This window comes from Oryzias melastigma, linkage group LG18, assembly GCF_002922805.2.
Source record: "Oryzias melastigma strain HK-1 linkage group LG18, ASM292280v2, whole genome shotgun sequence".
Taxonomy (NCBI): Eukaryota; Metazoa; Chordata; class Actinopteri; order Beloniformes; family Adrianichthyidae; genus Oryzias; species Oryzias melastigma.
The window spans coordinates 16,335,541-16,359,398 of NC_050529.1; the positions used below are offsets into that span (position 1 = coordinate 16,335,541).

Here is a 23,858-nt window from a genome sequence, read left to right on the forward strand (position 1 = left end):
TGCAGCTAAAAGGAGATAAAAATCAAGTTCACCAAATACTTTTATATTTACAACTATTTTTAAGAGATACTGCAGAAAAAAAAACAGTTTAATGTCAAAAGTTTCATCCACAACTATAAATACGAAAGACTTCTGTCAGTTTTTAAGACCAACAGCATCCATGTTGTGTTTAGAGTTACAGCCTTTCACAGAGCTTGTTCTCCCCACAGGATTAAACCAACGCATAGACATAAGACATCATGATTCATGGTTGGGTCAAAGGTTGGGGTGCAGCCTATGGGGCCCTCTAACATACAGTGATAGAGGGCCCCATAGGCGAGAATGCAGCAGCTTGATTATATATGCAAACTGCATACTTTCTAACGGTTCTTCTTTTCAAATTTAGATTATGAGACGCCTAACATCTTCAGCTTGTAAATGTCACAAAAGTAGTGAAGTAAACTACTATATAAACACCAAACATAAAAGTCAAGGAGAGGAAAAAAAATATTTACTTTGCATTAATAATTACTTTTAATTATTTGAAATACTTTCCAACAACAAGTTATTTACCAAATTATCAACCTATATAAGTGATTTTCAAAACAATGCAAATCTGTGAAGATTCTTGTTCATTCCAAGGGTCATCTGGACATTATTGTTAAAGTTATAGTAAGACATTTTATTTCTAATCCAAGAGGCTGCCTTATTTCTCAATTAATCAAGTCCAGATTAGCCTTTTTAAAACCCTTCTTAAACCATTTTTTTTCTGTTTTGTGTTGTGTGAATTTAAAATAGAGTTAATTTTCTCAGTAGTAGAATGTACAGTCAGACACACCAACACATGACAGACAGTCATATCCATACACTCGGCTTTAGCGCATAAAGACTCAAAAGCTGACAGTCATTTGTCTTAATACTGCAAGAACTGCCAGCTGCAGCAGTAAAAAGGCGTTGACCAATCTGTGTTCTGATGTACAGTCTTTGAAACCAGAGTGAAAGTAACAGGAGTTACACATGATAATCACAATGTGAACTGACATACATCTTGGGATCCACGATTCTTCGTAACCCTTGTGCTATCTTATGGGGTCCAGATGACCCCAGTCTTACATTGATGCGTTATCCATCCCATGACAAATGTGGATAAAGGAGGACAAGATTTCATGTCTGCCACAGGCACCAGTGAAAATCAGAAATCTTTTCTTGTGGGGTCCAGATGACCCCACTCCCAACGTCAACATACCTATGCTAGAGCAAGGGTTACATTTACACTAAAAATACAACTGTTATCAAAGTAAAATTGAAAAACTCATTTGTAGAATTTTAGGTTGTTTCTATAAACAATGGCATTTCTGTCTATCAGCTTTTTACAACCTTTTATCTTCAGCTCACACTTTATTTTAATCTAATCCAGGGTTGTCAAGCATAAGGTCCAAAGGCAGAATACAGCCCCCCAAATGATTTCATCTTGCCCCATTGTAAAGACAAAAATATATTTAAAAAACCAAGTTTCTAGCACATTCCTGTCACGAGTTATGGTTCTTTTAAGAAATGACCGAAATGTGTAATGCCACCACTAGGGGGAGCAAAGAAAAACCAAGATTGGCATGATTTGAAATTTCAAATACTTAAAATCCATTGGCCTCTGTGAGTGTATGTGCTTTGCTTTTGTTTTGTTTTTCTCTCAGTTGCAAACAAAACCTCAATAAACCTAGTACCCTAATCACTTATTATTATGTTACAGATAACAAGCTGACCATAAGTTATTTTGCTATTATGTTACTGGTCCAGACGGGTTGAATGTGGCACATGAACCAAAATGAGTTTGATACCCTTAATCCAATCTAAGTGAAAGAAACATACTTTTATTCATTTATGAAAATAAAAGTTTGTGATGAATAAAAATTGCTCTGTGTGCTTTCTGTCATTTGAAATTCTTAGAAACTACCCTAAAATTACCAGCTTCCTCCAAAAATTGGAACCCAAAGTCAATAAATTGTCTGCTGTGAGTATGAAACCAAATCCTCAGCTTGTGTAGATTCTCATTAATATCTTCACAGCGACAGTGCACACAATAAGACTTGTGAAGGAAAGATGGGGATCGGGGTGTGGGATTATGGCCATAAAAAGAGAGTCTGGTTTCCCCGCCTTGGGGCTGATAACAGATATCACGGCTTCACTGACTGGCCGTCCACTTCATTATCAACAGCAGTCTTCCCTTGCAGCTTCCAGTGAATTTCAGCGCCGCGAGCAATTACTGTGACACCACATATCTGAATACTGGTCTTATGAAAGTAAGAAACTTGTGGAGAACAGTCGGGAAAAAAAATATTTCACCCTAGATAGGAGAACAGGAATTTCTTATGAGTGTTCATTCACAATTATAAACTCCCAAACAAGCAACACAGACAGCAATACACAAGAGTTTTGGGAGCAGAAATAAGCCAAGACGAATGCAGGCTGAGGCGCAGACTTAGTCTTCTTTTTTTTTTTTTAAACATTTCATCGTTTCCAAACTTTCAAGACCCAACAGAGGGGGAAAAAAATGGGTGGAAGTAACAAGTCTCACCAAGCCAGTGAATGTGCGTGTCAATGAAATTCTGAAATGCAAGCCCGCTGCCAGCACTAATCCAGGCAGCCTATTGAAAAATACCTGCATACTGATGTCAGAGCCCCAACACGAAGCTTTACATCAGCCTTGTTTTTTTTTTTTTTTTTACCCCATACAGCTCTAAACTTTGCTGTGTGTGGTCTATCACACACAGATCCAAACACAGCTTTTAATTAGATATTTATTACAGATAAGAAAGGATTGCAGATAAGGCAGCCAAACATAACTCGTGTTCTAGGGTTACTTTTAATGAGTGTTGGAGGTGAAGACGATGAAGTGTGTAGAAATTTTGTCCAAAAGTCTCGCAGGCAGCAACTAAGGCTGGGATCAGAGGCTGCTCTGTGCTTGGCACCGCTGTCTGCCATGTGCCAGCTCTCCTGCCAACACAGAGGAGTGACAAGGGCAGGCTGACTACAAATGTCACAAACAGTGACAAATTCAGTTGAATAAATGTTGTCTTACTATACCTAAAAACAATAGAATAGACTTTAAAAGACAAAATAATGTAGCAAACCTTTCAAGCTGCGTTCATACCGAATATAATTGGCGTGGTATGGGCGCCCTGTTTCATTGTTAACTCGACATAGATTTGAGCGTAAGGTCCGATACAGTGGTGTGACAGCAGCACAACAACGGGATACGCAAAAATTCTGACAAGTAGCACACTAGTTCAAATATCTGAACTTTGGCGAAGAATTCACATCCGTCAACCAATCAGGTACTCAGCTTTGGCCTTCATGTGTTGATTACATGGGTGGAGCCCAAAACCAGCATGAAAGAGAATCTGATCGTTATCCTCCTGAACTTTATTATTGTCTTAGTACATTCTTATGTTTTCCTCCTCAAACTAATGTGAGACAGGAAGTCAACAAACTGGGTCAAAGAGAGATGGAAGTACTGCTGAAAGCGGCCGTCATTCAGTAGATGGTAAACATCATCGCACTAGGGGAATCTCATGAACTAAGACTTGGAGACGTGCTTACCAATGCTTTTGCAGAGCTTTTCAAAATAAATAAACCTGATCTCTTAAAATCATCCGTGTCTTCCATACATTGACTGTATATGAAACTACTTAAGAAAAGACTTTCACATGGAGGTCATAAAAGAAGACTTTTATAACAGTGTAGATCAGAACCAGCATGTACCGTTTGTTCTGGGTCGACAAAGGGTCGACCAATTATTGGCCAGGCTGATTATTGCCATCTATTTATTAGTTTGATGTACATCGGAGTCCACCTTTTTATTTAACCAACGGATCAATTTTGAACAGGTGATTTTGGCTCAGATGCAACCATGGCTCCGTGTTTGGTTATGCAAACCATGCATGGGTAAGCGGCAGAGTCAGTCAGAAGACGAAACAATTTGAAGGACTTCTCAAACATGGCAGAGAAGTTTTCTCATGTAGAGAAGCTCTGGTAGGTGTACGGATGTGTCAAAGGCAAGTAAACAGAAAACTCTCCTAAAATTGCAATAAACATCTCAGTCCTCTCCATGTCATGTTACTAGCAGCTAGGCCTGTCACTGTTAATGTGGTAATAACCAGTAAACAACCTCTAAACAAATAACCTTCCAATAACACTTAATAGTGCGTCAAAAAAAGAATGTTTGTCCTCCCCATTCTGAGTATTTGGATGTAAATCAATATCTGCTTCAAATTTAGGTTACTGATCTTTTTGACTGGCAACATTCTGTATCAGCCCTGAAAAAAAAAAAAAATTTTTTTTTATAAAAACACATCGGTCCATTTTAAGACGGGACAGCTATTAGCTAACCAAGAGGGTCTGTGACCTGGTAACGCTTTAACAATAAATCACAAGATGATCGGAGTGAGAATTTAAACTGTTATTGTACAGAAGCAAAGCTTGTTAACATAAGGACATAAAAAGGAAAAGAGGTGTGTGATCAGAACGGAAATGGCCGAGCTTCATGTCGCATGAGCAGACACAAGGCAGAGTGGAGAACGCTTCGATCCGGCTGATGATCCGTCTGACCCTCGAGGCTGAGTGACTGCAGATGGCAGAGGTCTGGGAGCTGCCCCGAGACACCCCGCTGAGGACAGAATGAAAGGCAGCATGTGTGTGTGTGTGTGTGTGTGGAGAGTGGGGTGGGTCACATCGGCCTGCACTTGAAAAAGCTCGCATGCACACATACACCAGCAACAGCAGCTCCATCTGTCTTTTGACATGGGAGAGCTTAATGACAGAGGGAGGGAAGCCAAAAAAAAGCTTGTTTTTCTCCCTCTTTACTTTTCTTTTTTTTTTCCCCTCCACCTCTATCCTTCTTGACCGCACTCTCCAGCATTAACGCTGCATACGGAGCACTCAGGGCAGACTTTCTCCATCCAGGAGAATCCTAGTCACCTTCGAGGCACACACTCACTTGTTCAGCGATTCTACGCTTCAGTAAAAATGAATCAGACACGAATGACTTCAAAAAAATAAAGGAGTGTGGAGCTAGCTTGTAATGTGCAGCTAATCTCTGCAACTTTCATCTTACAGTGTCCCTACCAGTCTGTGCAATAACCCTCTCGACAAAATCTTTTCATTTTGGACTTATAGGTAAAACATTGTCACCACCATGTCGCATTAACATAAAGTAGGGGTCTCAATCTGGTGGCCATTTGTAGCACCCGCTTTAATATGAAAGTTCAATGTCTACTAAGCAATTTCTTCTGCTTCTTTGATGACAGCTTTGTATTTACTTAGCTTAAAACTTTGCATTTGCTGTTGTCGTTGGATCTGGTCATCAGAAAAGTCCTTAGCAACAGTTGCTAGCCTTGTTAGCTCCTGTCGTTCTACAGGACACGCAAGAAATATTGCTTAGTAGTACATAGACATGATCAAATGTTTAATAAACTTGTTCTGAAGACATAGACATAGCACCAAATATATAGACAGTGGACACAAAAACATATTTCTGGCACAAATGGTACCCCATAGGGCCCAGGGTCACCCAGACTCTGTCTTCACTGGCCCCAAGGTAAATTCAGTTTGAGAAACCTGACCTAAAGACTCACATCCTCTTTTGCTACTGCTACACCCTGCTCAGAAACGCACGTTCAAGCGACCACTTCCAATCTATTGCCTCGTTTCCACTTGGCGGTCCAGACAGAACTGGGTACGACATTTTGAGTGTATCCATTATAAAATGGACCCATTAGGCCGGACCATACAATTTTTGGTGCACCGTTTGTTGTAGGTCCATGAAAAAAATAATAGGACGGACCAGTTAGAGTGGAGCTATTTTCGTCACATGATGAAATCCATTGATTGGTGGAAAGATGTTACAACAATAGCAAGCGTCTGAACAGCACTTTTCCCGACCCAAGATCTAAGCTAAGAGTTTTGCCCTCTTTTTGGCTGTATTCTTCTTCACCTCCCGCAATCTTCTTGCAAAGTATATTACATTCTTTGCATTCAGTATTCCCCTCTTATTCGCGGGGGTTAGGGACAGGAGACACGCCGAATCCGCGAATACAGAAAACCACTGTAGTCGCACCGTTTTGATGCAAAGATACGTCATTAGTCTACACCCCGCAAGCGCGTTGATAGTTTAACACTCAATGGAAATGCTCTCTTGAATTGGCCAGACCATTCTAAACCAGTCTGGACCGGACTGGAAATTAGGCATATGTAAGCACATGTACATGCATGTTTCGGGTTTCTGCTTTGAAAACTCTTGCATTTGTGCAATGCTGTGCAAGTCTGTTTTCTATATACAAAACACACGGCCATTGAATGTGGATTAAAAGTTAAACCAGTTTTGACCAATGAATGTGGTTTGTACCAGGTTTGAACTATATGACACCAAGTCTTTCTTATATCTGAATAGTGTTGGGAAGGAAAAAGCCTGAAAAAAGATTTGCACCAAGCGTCCTCCAACTGTGAGTACATGGGCTAGTATCAAGTAGCAGCTGTCCAGTGTAAACACCATAAGCTAAAGACGTGTGTAAGAGTATTCAAGCGCATTTTAGGACTTGCATCACATGACCTGTAGATACATTTAAATGTGCAGTCATGACAATCCAAACTAAAGGGGGTTGTATGCACAGAATTGTGGGCAAACAAATAAAAACTCAATAATAAGGAGCATTTAGCAACACTTTTAAACAAACCAGAGTACCCGGGGCCAAATAAGTAGTGTGAACAAATTAGCACAATAAAAACTTACAAAAGGACTCCTGTCTCGTAAATTTGTTAACACTACTCAAACCAAGACACATTTACACACTAAATGTGTTTAGCAAAACAAGCATTAATAGTCAAAATATTATCATGGGTTTTTATAGTTGTTGAACAGCCCAGTAGAGTGGATACAATTTACTATTCAGGGGGATAAAATACTTGTGTGGAAGAGAGATGAGAGAGGACAACGCAAGGGAGGTTTGAACCCTGAATGAACCACCCTGTCCTGCTCCTCTCTGCCCCCACCTCCTCCCCCAACTCCTCTGAGTTGATGACTCATTGCTGGAATGAGAAGGAGCCCAGGGGAAGTATTGTGAGCAGTCTTCATCCCCGCAAACTACAGCTGCCCTCACAGTGGGGCTAAGTGGGTCCTCACGATCGGAGAAGGTCATGGATCTGAGACAGGGGATCCCGATGACTGACTTCAAAGCTTTAATGAACACATGCGCAGATCAGAGCTGTGCACTATTCTATTCTGTGTTTATTCCCCTCCATGACCACAGGCGTATCAAACTGTGTATGTTTAGGAATATAGACCGTTTCTGTAAACTACGTATGAAGAGATGGAGTTTGATACTGCGATAGGATGCCTCCATCGGTTCTGTCAAGTCAACTGTCAGTGGAGCTTTAGTAAAGTAAAGGTGATTCAGAGCAATAGCAACTCTGCCACAAAGTGGTAGACCATGGAAAGTGACAGAGCCAGGAAAAGTTGAGGTGCAAAGTGAGTCGAGGTCAATCACTATACACCTCTGAACTTCTTCAGGTTAGATTGTGAACAATGCGTAAAGAATATTCGGTCCCACTTTTAGTTTGGGTGTGGGTGGCTTGTTTTAAATATTGAAGACAATGGAGATGATCAGTCGAACAAAGGCTTCAGGGAATGGTTTCATGGTCAAGAAGCTGCATCTATGCCATACATTATCACATACAATAAAATGCATCCGATACTTTGGACTCTGAAGCCTTGTTTCCCCCGAGTGGTCTGGTACGGTTTAATGGGTCCACTTTACAATGGAAACACTCAAAATACCAGACTGGACCGCTCGGTGGAAACAAAGCTAAAAAACTCTGGTCCAACATCAGTCTCTGACCTTACAGATGTGCTTCTAGAGTAATAGTCAAACATCTCCTTAACGTTATGTGAAGCCCTCTCAGAAAAGTAAAAGCAGTTCGAGCTTCAAAATGTCTGGTGACAAAATTCTTTCAGTTGTAAAACATGTGTAACTTAAGTTTATATAAAGAGAGACGGACAAATATTTTTGACGCGATAAAACAATAACACAACAATGACTGACCTATTCACTCTTGAAAAAAATTGTTTTCCTCAAAGTTTAAAGAATCAGGTAGCAGTTTATTTTTTTGCGGAGAATTATTTCTTACCTATTTAGTCTGATGTGAGCACCACATCGTTTATCTGAATGTTTAAGTTTAGACTAAACATTTTCTTAACAAGTTGAAGTTTGTAAATCACAGAAACTAACACATAAACAGGAGTTAGTTCAATATATAGCAGAAATCAATAAAAAAAATAATTTTCATGCTTTTAGAAACCTGGACCTTGGCGATTAAACTCATTCATTCATAATTCACTGAGAAAAATTTATAGCCACTATGATAACTGATTGTTCACGCTCATTTCTATCTCTTGGATGTTCAAAGTCATGCAGTTTCTTGGCTAACTAACCACTAGTTTACCCATTTATGGCCTCAAACCACCGAAAGCACTGACTGCTATGGGGGAAAAAAAGAAAGGGAAAAAGAATTCCTGGCAGAACCAGAGAGCTGAGAGAGGGATGTGACCTTTAGCCCACATGCTGAGATGATCTTCAGCAAAATGATCCAAATGTTACTAGTGCAGCACGCTGGTGTGTATATGCACAGTTTAACAACAGGTTTGTCAGTTTGAAGCTGCTGGCTGTCTGGTTTCTGACTTCTTGTCATGACAGGAATGTTCCTGGAACTTCTTCCTCTTTAAAGCACGCTGCAGGAGTATGAATATAAAGTTTAAAAGTAAACCTAATAAAAAAAAATACTAGTTCCCCGTTGAAAATGATATTTAACACACAAATGCATCTTAATTGATAGGCAAAAAAAGATTTAAAACAGAAATTTGAAGAAAATTTAACAAATTACATCAAATTTATTTCAAATTGATTTATGGAATTGAGCTGCCCAACATAAAGAGAGGGAAAACTACACAACAGACTTTGAAAAATTGATTCCTACAAAAAAAATGTAAGTACACATTTTTGAAAAGATGATTTTGGATCACTTGGCACCAGTCCCTTTAATGTTCTGAGGTGTATTCAGACTGGACACATTTGACACAGAATTCAGTTCCCCCAATAATCCAGAACAAATTTTAGGTCTGAATACACCCAAGTGGACCATAGTCCAAGACCAGGAACCGCTCTCTGAACAATCATTTGAGGTGGTCTCAGTTTCTTTCCAATGGGACTAACCTCCAGTTCACTCCGAGTCGCTGCAGTTTGAATGGGCTCTGTACTGTAAGTGGAACAACTGAACCAAAACGACTACCGCAGCCGGGCATTATGGGATGCAAACTCAGAGCATCGAACAAATGTGCAGCAAAGACTAGACACAACAACCTGAAATGTGGTCGGATGAATGCAGGCTCATTGAAATAACTTTTAACGAGAAACACATTCCTCCTCACACTGTTTGCCTGACAATCTGTATACTTATTAGCATAACTTCATACCAGATGCTTCCTCAACCGCCTTGCAGCATGCTAAAGTGGCATTGTACCTGACATTCAAAATTGGTCAATGAAATATAAAAATTGAATAAGCAAACTATCCCGACAGGGATGGCAAACCATAGGACTTCCATAATTCTTAGCCAAAGACTGAAGATATCTTTAGTGACATGGTTTTGTTTACAAGGGTGAGTTTGTAACAGAAATGTCCAGTAGACAACAGTCTGAATGTAGACCAAATGAAAGGTTAGGGACTCGATCCGGACCAAATTAAATGGACTCTGTCTAGGCCAACTGAGTCTTAATACACCTTTAGATTTGGCAAGACACTTCTGACATAGTCTCTGGTTTAGATGTGGCTTATTGTAAAGAACCTGACAACTTAAGTCGACAAACTGAACAAATCTGTGACTGTGAATGTGATGCTGAAAAACTCATCCATGCATTCGTTACGTCTCGACTGGATTACTGGAACTCTTTACTAACAGCGTGCCCTAAAAGTTCTTTAGAACGTTTTTTAGCTTGTTCAGAATGCAGCAGCACGATTGTTAGCAGGAACTAGTAGAAGAGAACACATCACTCCTGTGTTAGCTTCTCTCCGCTGGCTGCCAGTTGAATCCAGGATCAAGTTCAAAATCCTCCTGTTAACCTATAAGGCTCTGAATGGTGTAGCCCCATGCTATAGTAAAGATCTCATAGTTCCTTACCAACCAATCAGAACACTTCACTCACAAAATGCAGGACTGCTTGTCGTTCCTAGAATTTCTAAAAGTACAGTTGGAGGTAGAACATTCAGCCACCAAGCCCCTGTTCTATGGAATAAGCTCCCAGCTCATGTCAGACAGGCCAGCAGTTTCTAACTTCAAAACTAGCCTTAAAACATTCCTCTTTGGACAGGCATTCTGTCAGGCTTGCTAGTAATCATTTAAATTTAATTTTTAGATTTTCTATCATGGTTATTATCCACATCAGCTCTGGGGTTCTGTTCTCTATTCTCATTTACTTCTCCTCTCTTCTATTCTTTATTATTGATTGTATTTAGTTCTCCGTGCTTTTGTTTGGTGCAGTTCGATTCACATGTTGTTCTTCTTTCCTACTCTCCTCTGGGAACCGGGAGAGATTTCAGATCCCAGGTGGACCGCCCACGCTTCCACTCTTGGTCGTGGACCACGCCCCCGACACCATCCCCTCTCTCTGAGTGAGAATGTGTCCTGCTGGGTCGTCTGTCCTCCTGATCCTGGCCGTGGACTGCACTTCTGCTTTGTCTTGACTATGGACTTCATCACCACTCGTCCCTCAGCCCTATATGAATGAATTTTAATCAAATACGTAGTTGTAGAGATAGATAAGCAAATTTTTCTTTAACAGTCCTGGAAAACCGCTCTACTGTCCTGGGGTAGGATCTCTCCCTCATATGGGCATCCCTAAAGTTCTTTCTTTTGTCCTGAATCAGATTTTTTTTAGGAGTTTTTACCAGCAGGGCGGGTCTAAGGGCAGAGATAACCAGTTTTATTTAGTCTGTTTTTGCAACCTTTTGCATCTGTAAACTTACTGACATGAAGCCCAATGAGGCAACTGTTTCTTTGTGATACTGGAATGTATAAATAAAATTGAATTGAATTGAATTGAATTAGTTACAAAGTCAGACTATTTCCAAACTTAACTTTCAGTTTCTTATTGTTTTTTTTTATTGAAATGAACAATCACTTCAAATATATCCCTGCAAGTATAATGAATCAATTGCATATATAGTTTTCATTTTTAAATTAAATAACAAACATGCTGAAATATATATTTTAAAATACTGAATTACACTTCAAGAAAAAAAATTGAAGTTTTTTTTTTAATGACAGTGTTCTCTAGTGACTCTTGAAGGTAAAATAATCCAGACAAAAAGCTGAGTTAGTATCCTTCCATGAGCTCATGAAAAACCTCACACACATTCTTCAGCAGCACATCAAAAAATGTTGGAAACAGCAAAGGACATCAAAACACAGTTACAGCTGCAATACGATCAACCACAGTTTAAATAAACAACCCTCTCTTCAAGAAAAGGAAGCATTGTTTCCAAAACCACAATCAATAGACAGCTTTACAAAACGACACAAGTGTCCATTACTTCATTGTGATTCTAGGCAAAGGCCAAAACCTCATGACGTCAGCGGCCACAGGAATGCCATCAGGCGGATTCTTCTCCAAGTCTCCACCAGGGTTAGTTAAACAACAATGCAAAGAAATATTCGGAGATAGCAGTTCGCCTTTCCTGGCAGCCGCTCTGCCTCGGTTGCTTTCCTTCACGATTTTCGTGACACTTGATAACCTCCTGTTGCTCCTGCTGCCGAGTGAGGATAAAGCTGACTGAATCCTTCCATGGCTGCCATAATTTCTTTGGCCAGCAGACATCATGTGCTGAAGTACGACATTTAAATTTGAACACATTATGCTTAAGCATCCTTAAAAGAAACTTTGGTGTAAACGGACCCTAAATGTTTTCTGCAGGGAAAATCAATAGTTTTAATTGCAAAGATGAATGGTTTTACCCTCATTTACTCAGGCAGGAGTTGTAGGTTATTAGCAGACCCTATACGATGTGACTTAAAGCCCTGCAGCTAAAACAATGTTTGCATGTGGGAAGTTTACTACAGCGTAGCTTACAATTCGCCACTCCCCTCTTATCTAGAGAGCTAACCCTGGCCGTTGCTTACAGCTATGAGAGGTGGTGTCGTCAGGGGTTTTCCCCTCTCACGGGGGTGTTACACAAGGCTGGAACCGTCCTCCATAAGGACAAACCAGTTCTAGTGTAGTTATCAACGGCCTCATTCCACTAGCTAAGTGTCATAGAGCAACTTTATAGATTAGAAATCCCTCAAAAGCACAAATTTTACAAGCGGTTGTCTGCCCAGGTTTTTAATTCTATTTATAGTTTTTTTTTAATGAGGATCAAGCTGATTCTAAAGGAGAAAAAAGGAGGAAGTGGTGAATACAAAATGTCATAAAATCAAAGTTTTCTTCATTGCATTTAGCTTAATTTAATGTAGGAAATGTTTCCCCTTTCAGGAGGACGAGTTATAATTACTAGCTCTTATCAATCTGTGCTCACTTTTAGTTAGTAAATAATCCTGTTAGGGCTGCGCTCATAAAATCCCATTGAGAATCTATGTAACACTGTATGGTAATAACAATCTCATAATTTCACTAATACATTTTTCAGTACTAAAACTGTAAACTGTATCAGAATGATATCAAAATCTTCAAAACATATATACATTACTAATGTATTGCTAAAAGCTGCTTTTCTCCGCGACAGAATCTATTGGAATTATGTTAATTGCGTAAAACAGTTGAAAAGTTACAGTAGTTGAAAGAATGCACAACACTGGAGCTAAAGATTTAGTGTTAAAAAGACAAAATATAGTTTAATCTGCCCAATTGGGTGAGAAAAAGTCAGTTTTTCAAACAATTAAAAAATCCCTCTGAACATTAATTAAAACATTTGATTCAGAAATTAAAATAAATACAAATTGACCCATTCCACAGCTATTATATCATTAAAGTAAAGCAACAAAGATCAACAAAGTATTAAAATCAAATTGTATTTGTTGATATAAAGTTGGACTACTTAACATGAGAATCAACTGGAAATTGTGTGCATCCATGATCAGCCTTTAGTGTTTGTTATTTGAGGAACGTTTGGAAATTCCATGTTTGCTTCACATTCAGAAATGCAATAGTAGGTTTTTGGTCAAAATAAGGAAACTTTGTTACAGCCAAAGAACTTCAATAAAACAAAAACAAGAGACATCATAATCCAGCAAAAAATAAATATAAAAAATCCAATAAAGTCCATTAAAACAATTGTAAAGCTATTTAAAAGCTAGCAGGCAGTTTTTTTTGGTATGTAAATTAGAAGTTAGATATTTATTTTTTATAGCAATGCCTCTTGCACATAGTCTTCCAAGAGTTTTTTTAACAAAATAACTACGTTAAACTTTGCTAGAGCATGCATAACTGCGAAGTTGACTGTAAACTAGTAACAGTTACACTAAACATCAAGTAGAAATGTGATGAGTGGAGAGGAATTTTTTGAATAAAAATTCCAACTTTCAGTACGATTTGGACAAGAGAATTTTAATTACACACCCCTTCCTCTTTTGGTGACAGAAAAGTGTCAGTGTTTTTTCCGCTTAGCGTCAGCTGCTCCAACATAGGAAGTACGCCGGAGAAAGCTTTGCTCATTGAAGCCAAGTGAAAGCAGACGGGAGTCAGACCGGGGAAGCAGCCTGAGTGTTTTCTGAATGAAACATCCTGCATGTGGAGAGACAGAGGAGGCTGAAAGAGCTGACGCGGTGCAAACCACAAATCTCTCGGCGAAGCCGTGATCGCTATCAACAGAAAAGCATCGGGGGCAAGGACAAGCACATTCTGAGGCAATTAATAAGGGAAGTCTCTTGGAAGAGGGAAGTGAATTCAAGACAGACAAAGAGGCGGTCGACAATACAAGTCTTAAGTCTGCAAAAAGCGAAAAATAAAGCCCCAGATCTTTGTTCAGTTTGTTCAATATTTAGTATCCCCAATGTTTTTGTCACTTTTTTTAGGCCTTCAAGTGCTATTTTCCACACTGGCATTTACAAGAGACGAATCAGAGATAACTCTGTCAGACGTTTTCAACAACATTAATAATAATCCCCGAACTTGTTTGTAACAAGCTACAAGTTAAAAGCATTAGCCCCATTGGAGTATTTACAATACCTGTAACTTCTCACCGCGTTTCCAATACATAAAAAAAAAAACAAATACACCTAAAACAAAAGTTACCGTGACTATGCTAACTCCTGCAAAAACAGGGTCCTCAAGCTACATTCACACCAAAGTCTATGCAAACACGCATAAATGCAGGTTCCATGGGCTTCCAAAATGAAAAACTAATGCATTTTCGCAGAGCTATGCAACTTTTTAAAACAATTTTCGGGCTCTACGTACAAAAAAATGCAGCTACTGTAAGCATGCTGAAAATAAACCAAGTGGAACTTTGGCCAATCAAGGACTCGGATTTGGCAGTAATTTATCTATAGTAGCCGTTTTAGTTCACAGAAGCATTTAAAAATTGATCATGAAGGGGAAAACAATAATTGCGGTGTGTTCCAGGCTTGACTTCTATGGCACAAAGTCTTTTATATATTGTAACAGAGCTGTGAAAGAAAAAGTCTAGAGTAAGATTCATGAGATTTGGACTGCTTTGACATTTCACACTTAGCCTCTTCTAACTGTAGACCTAGTAAACAGTAGAAAAAGAAAAATAAGCCCCTCCCTGCTTGTCCAGTATGAACACCATGGGCTATACCAGTGTTAAATAACCCACATTAAGGGGGTTCTTGAACCCACGTCACATGCCCAACATGTGAAGCTCGAAGCTGTAGAAATAAGTCAAAAATTCTGACCCCATTGGCAGATTTTTTTTTAAATAGGCAAAAAAAATCTGCTAATATGGTAAAAAACCCAAGAATACTTATTTTAAGAAACAAATTCAAGATACCAAGACATGGTTTCTTAATATAAGATTATTTTGCTGTGAAAAAACTTTCTTAATACGATTATTTATCTTGCAAGACAGAAAAAAACAACTTTATTTTCTCGTAGAAAGGGTCTTTTTAAATTCTTAAGGGTGTATGGAGACTGGAAAAGACCACTGGTCTGGATGAACCTTGCGCTTCGTCTATATTCTGACCGCCTCTCAACCGAACTCCGAACGAAACCTTGTAAACTAAACCACTGACTAAAAATCTCTTCAGTGATTGGACGGGATTTGCGAGGGCGGGGCAAAGCAACAAGAGGAAGAATAATAGAAGTCTAACACTTTACAATCCTTGTCGGGATAGTTCCCTAATTTAACCTTTATATTTTGCTGACTAATTTCGAACATCTGCATCAACGTCAGGTATACTTGCTACTTCGATACGGTGGAGGCATGCTGCAAGGTGTTTACTGAGGAGACAGCGACTAAGATACGATTCAACTACTGATAAGTGTTTATGACAGATACGGTTGTCGGAAAACAGTTTAAGAAGCAATATGTCTCCAGGTAACCCTTATGTTTTCTTAGGCATGTTTGCATTAAAACTGGGGTCATCTGGACCCTATAAGACAGCACACTCAACTTTTTTTTCTCAAGGACATTTATTAACCTGTATTCATCTGACCAAATTTCAATGAGTTCCTGTGTCTCATTGCTACCCCGCGACTCGGAATACATCCTGTAATATCCAGCAACGGTGGCCACTTTGCTTCAGTTGTTCCGCTCCTAGCATGGAGCCTATTCAGACTGCGAAAACTCAGAGTGAACCGGAGCTCAGTCTAATCGGAAACAAACCGAGATCACCTTGAAAGACGGGTCAGAGACCCACTGTTTAGGGTCCTGGTCCTGGACCAAAGTCCACTTGGGTGTATTCACACTGAATATTTACCCAAAGATTCAGTTTTTCCCGTGCAAGAGGCAAAGTAAAAGCTGAGCTCTAGATCGATGTTCAATCTATTCAATATTTTGATTTAGAATCTCTGGTGTTTTCGTCACTTCTTTTAGACTTTCTAAAGGGCTGATCAAAGCAGTTCTGATGATTCCTAATGTCAAAGAGAAGTAAAAGTACAGGAACAAGCTGTCCTGTGTTCGTATATTCATTTGTGTGCACACTAAAGCAGCGAGGTGGCTGAGCACCAGGAACGTGGAGTGCCAAACTGGCAGAGATCCAAAAGAAATTACGCATAAATGTGCGTTTCTACCCACTGGGGGTGTCTCCTGCAGTCATTTTCCTAGAGTCTGAGACAAGCAGCCGTAACAGAGCAACAAGAGAACAGAGACGCAGAGTCAACATGGGCGTGTGGTGCTGAAACAGGCTCATCTTCACTTGACTAAACAAGTTGAATTTGACACCCAAACTCTTGGCTCCGGGCGCTATTTTAATTACTGGAATTAATCGATGTGTGTGGACTCCTAAAACAATGGGGATATTGTGTCGGGAAAATAAATCTCCCCTAAAGTTGACCGGTTATGGCACATTTGATTTACCAGAGACTTTTATGGAGCTTGTGGTCCCCAAAGTGCCAGACACTTTGAAGATTTTCACAGCTCTGACTGGAGGGAAGGCTGCAGCTGAGGTGATCCACCATCAGGCAGCTGGCATCATCTTAGTCATTAACCTATCCACCCGCGCTGAGCCTTAGGCGGCAGATCGTGAGGGGGTGTGTGTGTGTATGCTGGAAGGCGGACGTGGGACTGATGCTTTGAAGAACGGGGGAGCCTTTTAACTCCGATCTGAGCCTTTGCCACCATAAAGGTCAGGCTTGGACATCTGCTGCTCTCTCTAGATATCTCCTTTAAAAAAAAAAAGCAGGAAAGAGGAGAGGACCCTGGGGAACCACCGCGCGTGTGCACAAAACCACACAGATCAACTTTTACCTTGAAACGCTCGATTCATCGCGTGCACTCGCCCGATCGAACCGGCACGGCCTCAGACCCCAAACCACACGCTCAGGCTAGCGCACACAAGAACACGAGTTTGAGTCCCAAAAGAAAAGCCGAGCCTTATCATTACACCAGACCTCTGATGCTCGGCTTTTAGCCTGAAAGACTAACACCCACCCCTTCTGGTTTTTGGCAAGAGGACAGGGAGGGCTGAGCTAAATGGAATTCTGTTCCCCAGGGCTCAGCAATGGCTGAGCAGCACTGAAATAAGTGATTCATGCTTTTATCATCTCAGGTGAACAGTGCTGGCTCTTTCAGCTACAATTTCTCCAAACACCGGGAAAATGAAACTAGTTATTAGTTGACCTCCATTTTTGTTTTCTTCATTTCCTCTTTATGGACAGGGAAGAAGAAGATCACGGAGTCTGTGCGGACTGATTTGCATCAACTCGGATTGAATTAGCTTCAAACTTCTTTGAGTGAGATACTTAGATTACACATTATATAGGAAGAAATAATCAACTAGTAAAATAACATTTGTCAGTTGTTTGTTTACAGCTCATTTGATGTAATTATAAACTTCTATCCAACATTAGAGATCTTTTTCAAGATTATAATACTACAACGTAGGCTAATATTCTACTTGTTAAACCTTTGAACACCAGCGCTTTAGCTCCAGTATTGAGATTCTATCGACTACTGTAACTTTAGCGTAATTCCAGCGGATTGTGAAGCGGAGAAAAGCAGCCTTGTACTGGTATGCAACACTTTAAAGTAGTGACGTGTTTACACAATCAACATAAATCAGCAGGTTCTGTCTTGAAAAAAAGTTTCTTTTTTCAGACTAGAGTCGATTTAAAAAGAATCAGTTGATTCAAGTGTATTGTCTTAATGGTAAAAGAGCTACGGTATGTAAAAGTGTGTTATTTAGTTTAAAAAATTGAATGGACTTTAGCTTATACCACTGACTTCAGGTTACAATGCTATTAAGTCAACTGAATCGCTATGTTTATCACGATAAGGACCGCGCCATGTTGGAGTCAGAAATGGTCAGGAAGCAGTCCAGTTCTTATATACGATCAATGGTTTATATCACGTGTCAAAGTCAAGGCCCGCGGGCCAGAACCGGCCCTCCAGATCATTTTGTTTTATTGTTATTAATGGCCTGATGTTATCTTGCACTTATTTCTAACATGTATAATTTTGACAAAATATATTTTACGGAGAGTAAAATAGTGAGTTATTTAAGGTTTAAGTTGAGTTATTCTGGGATAATATTCCTACCTGTTTTTATTTATTGTAATATTAGAAAGCTACATTTTTAAAGTTTAAAAAATATAGTTTTAGTGTGTTCAATAAATGTTTATCCTGTTTGACCCGCGAGCTAAGGTGTGTTTTGGATTTTGGCTCCTTGTGCGATTGAGTTTGACACCCGTGGTTTATATGAACAAAAACGTTGAAAACAACTAAAAATGCTATGACACCTAAATCATAAATTCTGTGGGAAAGCATGTGTGTTTTCTCTAGATTTTCCAATTGACTCAACAAGCAAATCAATGAAGAACAAATGTGTATGGAAGTGTTGCGCTCTTGTAGTAACTTACACACAAAGCATATGATGTGCATTCAAGAAAGTGCCAAATGTTCAATCTTGAACGTGCGTTTTGCTCATGGTGTTCACACTGGACAAGCAGGGAGGGGCTACTTCCTTTTCTATTGTTTAATAGCACATGTCCACCATCTACAGTTGGAAGAGGCTTGGTGCATAATGTCAAAGCAATGCAAATTTGGCTAAACAGTTCATTGCTAGTGTCCTTGCAATGGCGGAAATGAATTACCATCGTGTAGGGGAGTGGCCTTGGATATTCTTTATTTTAAAAACAAATGCAGGCCTGTAGCTTAAAAGTCAACAAACAATAGATCGATTCCTGTCATGAAGTGCGCAAAGCTAGAAACAAACACAAAATCTATGAAGACTATCCACCAAATTCAGGATCCTCTGCTGCCAATAATACTAATTACTAATTCCATTTTTAGTAAACCGTCCACACAAGAGTCACCATTTTACTCTTGCACCCCTCCCTCTGCAGGAAAAACACAAATCTGGAGATATCATCTGGACAGGTGGCCAGCCACCCAGACCTGACCCTCCTGCCCTCTAGCTTGTCCCTCCCTCCCAAAACCCTGACCCCCTCCACACCCCCTTCCCCCTCCAACACTATCCCCAACTGAAATCACTTCAGGACTGCTACCCCAAACCGAACATGCCCAGCAACAGCCCCCCCATACACACACCTCCGAACAAGCCCTGCAAATGTCTGTCACCCCTTGAGCTGTCTGAGGATTACTGCTGAACAGGCACACACAAACACACACAATAACAGCAATGTGGTTGACTTTGCAACAAATATGAAGTTCAATTTATGACCTACATCATAATATGTCAATAATAAGCACTTGTAAAAAGAATATATGCAGTTGAATTTAATATATAATCCACCTACTATACTACTGTAGATTAAAGTCATAGTTGCCAAAAAATAATAATTACTTTGTTACAAAGGATGAAAATATACCTACATAATAAACATAATCAAACAAACAAATTCTGTTTAAAAAAAGGGAAAGAAAGAAAAAAAGCATGCGATTGAATGCATCTATGGACGCTGTGCATTTTGGTATGGTAGGGCAAAATCAAAGGCAAAAAAGCAAAGTTTTCTCAAGATTAAGATGACTGTTTACGTCGTGAGTAGTACCAATTTTTAAACTAGCAGAATTGCTACACGACTGTTTCTTTAAGGTTTCATTATTTATAGTGAATGATCATTGTAGGAGTAAAAATAATATGAGTGTGTGGCTATATCTTTTAGATCCTCTGCAAAGAAGATATGCAGGTCACAAAGCAGCAACGTGTTTCAGTGGAACAGCGCTAGCGTACATCCATTATCGGACAGCTAGGCGAAGTCCCGAATTCGGTCCGTAAAACGTGCTGCCCGGCTCGCCGCTGAGCACGTTTCCAGCACGACTGCAGCTCTAGGAATCCTACGAGCACTCCCAAACAACTAAAGCATTTAACAAAATGTCACTCTAGAGGGAATTTATTTATTTTTTTAAACGTGTCCCATTGGTTGTCTGCCTCGGAGGCTAGCCAACCAGCTAACAGTTTGTCGTTGTCTGGGAGAAAAGACCACCGGGTGTGAAGTAAAAGCTTTTAGCCGGGGCTAGCTCAGCAAACACTGCAGCAACAGTCCGCTAAGGCAACTAACGAGAACTGGTCAAAGAGAGGAAAAAACACTCGCGCGCGAGCGCTCTATGAAAAAAGAAGCTGCTGCTCTCCCTGCGAGCTCGCGGGCAGAGCAATTTACTACACACTCGCTAACAACATGTGGTGTATAAGTCAGCTATTTCACGTAAATTACTTGTATTTTTTTCAAACTCCGCTTCCCACCGCGTCCCCTGAACCTCAGACTCACCCTGTCACAACAGGCGCCATCTTCCACAAACTCTCACCAAAACTCCAATACTCGCGATATCCTTTCGCTCCGACCGCACTACAATCTGCCGAGACAACAGAAGCCGACTGGAGGTGCAGGGACGATGGAGACGGAGAGAAAGGGGGTGGGCGAGGAAGACAGAGAAAAGGGGGAGGCGGCGGATAACAGCAACACACGGTGAGAGAGTAAGCGAAAAGGGCAGACGCCACAACAACAGGCGTGGGAAACTTCGAAGGCATCGCGAGACTTGGAAAACTCTCATAATAGGCGAGCACAGAGGACGCCTCCCTTCTCGCGAGACTGTTGCTGGGAGTTGGGTCGTTGTTTATCTTGTGGTGCTGGAATACAATTCCCACGTGTTTACCGGGTAATAAATTACAGCACCGATTGGTTTAAGGGGGGAAAACCACTTGTGGCGAAGGAAGCCTATATTTCCCAGGCTCAAACACATGTTTTTATATGCATCCTGTCTTCTGGTGAAGGTTTTAATCGACTTCAAAAACCTATTATATATTAATTTACGTTCAAGTACAGCAAGTCATAGGAAATAAATATTTAAAAATATGTTATCTTACCAACTAAAGTTCAAACTTGAACTATAGAACACTTTTAATAAAATAAAATCAACAAATAAATTACCAAAACGTTCAGCACTTGTTATATTTTGTCACAGAGCCCTGGATATGACATTAAAAAAGAAACATCAATAATCTTTTCCCCCTCAAGTAATATTTGTGGCCACAAATAAACATTTTGTGAGCACAAATTAGCATCTTGTGGCTATAATTTAGTATTTTTAATGTTCTGGTATTATTTTGTCTGCCAAAATCTATTGCTTATTTCAGACATGGCAATTAAAAAAGTTGCTTCAAATAATAATTTAGGGGCCACTAATTAGCCTTTTATTGACATTTTGTGCATAAAATTTTGCATTTTGTGACTACTAATAGGGCTGCACGGTGGCGCAGTGGTTAGCGCTCTTGCCTCACAGCGAGAAGGCCCCGGTTCAAATCCCGGCTGGGACCTTTCTGTGTGGAGTTTGCATGTTCTCCCCGTGCATGCGTGGGTTTTCACCGGGGACTCCGGCTTCCTCCCACCGTCCAAAAACATGCTTCATAGGTTAATTGGTGACTCTAAATTGCCCCTAGGTGTGAATGTGAGAGTGAATGGGTGTGTGATTGAGGCCCTGCGACAGACTGGCGACCTGTCCAGGGTGTACCCCGCCTTCGCCCATCAGTAGCCGGGATAGGCTCCGGCACCCCCGCGACCCCGAAAGGGACAAAGCGGTCAAGAAGATGGATGGATGGTGACTACTAATTAGCATTTTATGCGCACAAATTAGATTTTTGCTTTAACAATTAGTACTGCTAATCTCTGGCCACAAATTATGTTTTTTTTTTAATTTATTAGTATTCCGTTTCCAAAAGTTAGCATTTTGTGGCCACAAAATACCAATTTCTGTGCACAAAGTACAATTCTGTCCCCATAAAATACTAACTTCAGCACACAAAATGCTAATTTGTCACATAAAAATTTTAATTTCTATGCAGAAAATACTAATTGGACCCCACAAAATGCTACATATACTGAATTCTATGCACAAAGCGATTATTTTCCCCCTTTAAAATACAAATATCTGTGGAAAAGAATTCTAATTTGTCCACAGAAAATGCTCATTTATGGTCACATTTTAATTTGAGTGACTTCTTTTTAATTTCTTTTCTAGGGTTCCATAATAACCCATCCTCTTTGGTTGTCAAAATAATACTAGATCTAAAACATGTAATTCTAAATAGTAAAATCACATTTTGAAAGAAGAGGATAAAATTTCGCTTTCTAAAAAAAATCAAACAAAATTATCCAAAGTTTATAACATCAATATTTCTGTGTGTTCATAACAAATGTGATTAAATTGGCAACCTTTGTCAATGTGTTGAATAAATTCAAGACAAAAATGAAATTACTACATGCTGATAAAACTGAGTAAAAGTACATTTTTTGTTTAAAAAAATTACCCAGGCACAAGTAATTCCCCTTTTAGTGCTTAACTTAAATAAATCATTACAACTAATTGTACTTTTTCTGAATTGTTCTGTTGTTTTGCTTTAATTTTTTCAACATTTGTTTGACAAGCTCAAAGTACAAAAACTTGCACGAATGGTGAGGAGCTTCTTAACCAGGATCCACCTCAAAGAAGAGACGGAACCATTGGAGGAATTTTACGCCACAAACTTACCAATCCCTCCAGCCGCGCTGCTTATTTCAAATGTGGAAACAATGGCGTGAACGCACGTGAGCGGGCCATACAGGGCAGATTAGCGAACTGCCATCACATTGGGGAGTCCCATGACCGCCCTGCACACCGAACCCAAGTCAAAAGTACAAGGGAGCCTATTATATATAATGATTATGCTTGCAAGTGTGGCACAGGCGTCCCCGGCCTTCCCTCTGTGCGTCTGCCTCGGCCTCCCCCCAGCAACAGCGCATTCCAAAAGTTTGTGTTATATCATCCCAACTACAAACAGGTCAGGTCAGTCTTGTTGATCTGGGAGGGGCCGGAACGCCATAAACCTTCATGTAGGTCCTTCAGTCTTCATTTGAATGTGTTTGGGATCTTTGTTCACCTGACAAGTGACTGCTGGGAGGGTTTTTTTTCCCCCTAACTTCAAAGAGGGACAAAATGAAGGCCTCTCAGACCACACTGAAGTCAGAGCTTTTGCTTGTTAGATGCCATGTGTGTGATATGTTCTTGTGCGTTTTGTATAAAGTGGCTTTTTAACTGAACAAACATGTGGAAAATAGTATTTCAATAGCTAGTAAAAATCACTGCTATGACATTATTTTAAAAAAAAATTAAAAATGAGGGAAGTTTATGCTTTATATGATTTACGAAGGTCACAAAGGTCATGGCTGTGTTTTCAGATTTCGTCTTTGGAGAAATAAAGCTTCATACGCAGCTTTCTTTATCGCTCCCCCGGATCAAATGGCTGCACCTTGTAAAGATGGTGGCGTATCAGGTTTGGTTTTGCACAAAAGTTGCTCTTCTTGTCCCTCAACACGTCGTTTCACGTTAAGGTGTCTATCTTATGAAAAAAATGTAAATCTTTCCATTGAAATCCATCTTTAAAAATGGCCGCCATTTGGGGGTTTTCTCCTGTTGTCCACTTGGGGTCCGCTGCAGTTTAGACAGTCTTGATCTTTAACTTTTTTTTTAAATTTTTTTTTGTCTAAATTTGAATAAACATTTTCATTATTATAAACATTAAAAAAATATTACTGTTATTATGATTCAATGATACTCTTATTAAAATCTTTTAGTGGAAGAGACACACTATTCGCATGTGTGGACATATAGGGTAGCAGTTACATATCGGGTAGCGACGACCGCCATCTTTTAAAATGGCTGCCATTC

The 23,858-nt window shown here is 39.8% G+C and overlaps 1 protein-coding gene across 4 annotated transcripts in view; it reads right to left on the bottom strand.

The window, feature by feature from the left end:
* The window catches only part of rbpjb (recombination signal binding protein for immunoglobulin kappa J region b), an 89,485-nt gene that overhangs the window by 29,636 nt on the left and 35,991 nt on the right, over nt 1-23,858 (bottom strand). The window contains exon 1 of one of the 4 annotated variants that reach the window (XM_024288744.2): nt 20,426-20,599. The exons of the other annotated variants lie outside the window; for them this stretch is intronic. Coding sequence (XP_024144512.1) covers nt 20,426-20,445 — 20 coding nt within the window. The 5' untranslated portion in view covers nt 20,446-20,599. Of the gene's footprint in view, nt 1-20,425; nt 20,600-23,858 lie in introns of those variants that run through there. 4 annotated transcript variants of the gene reach the window in all.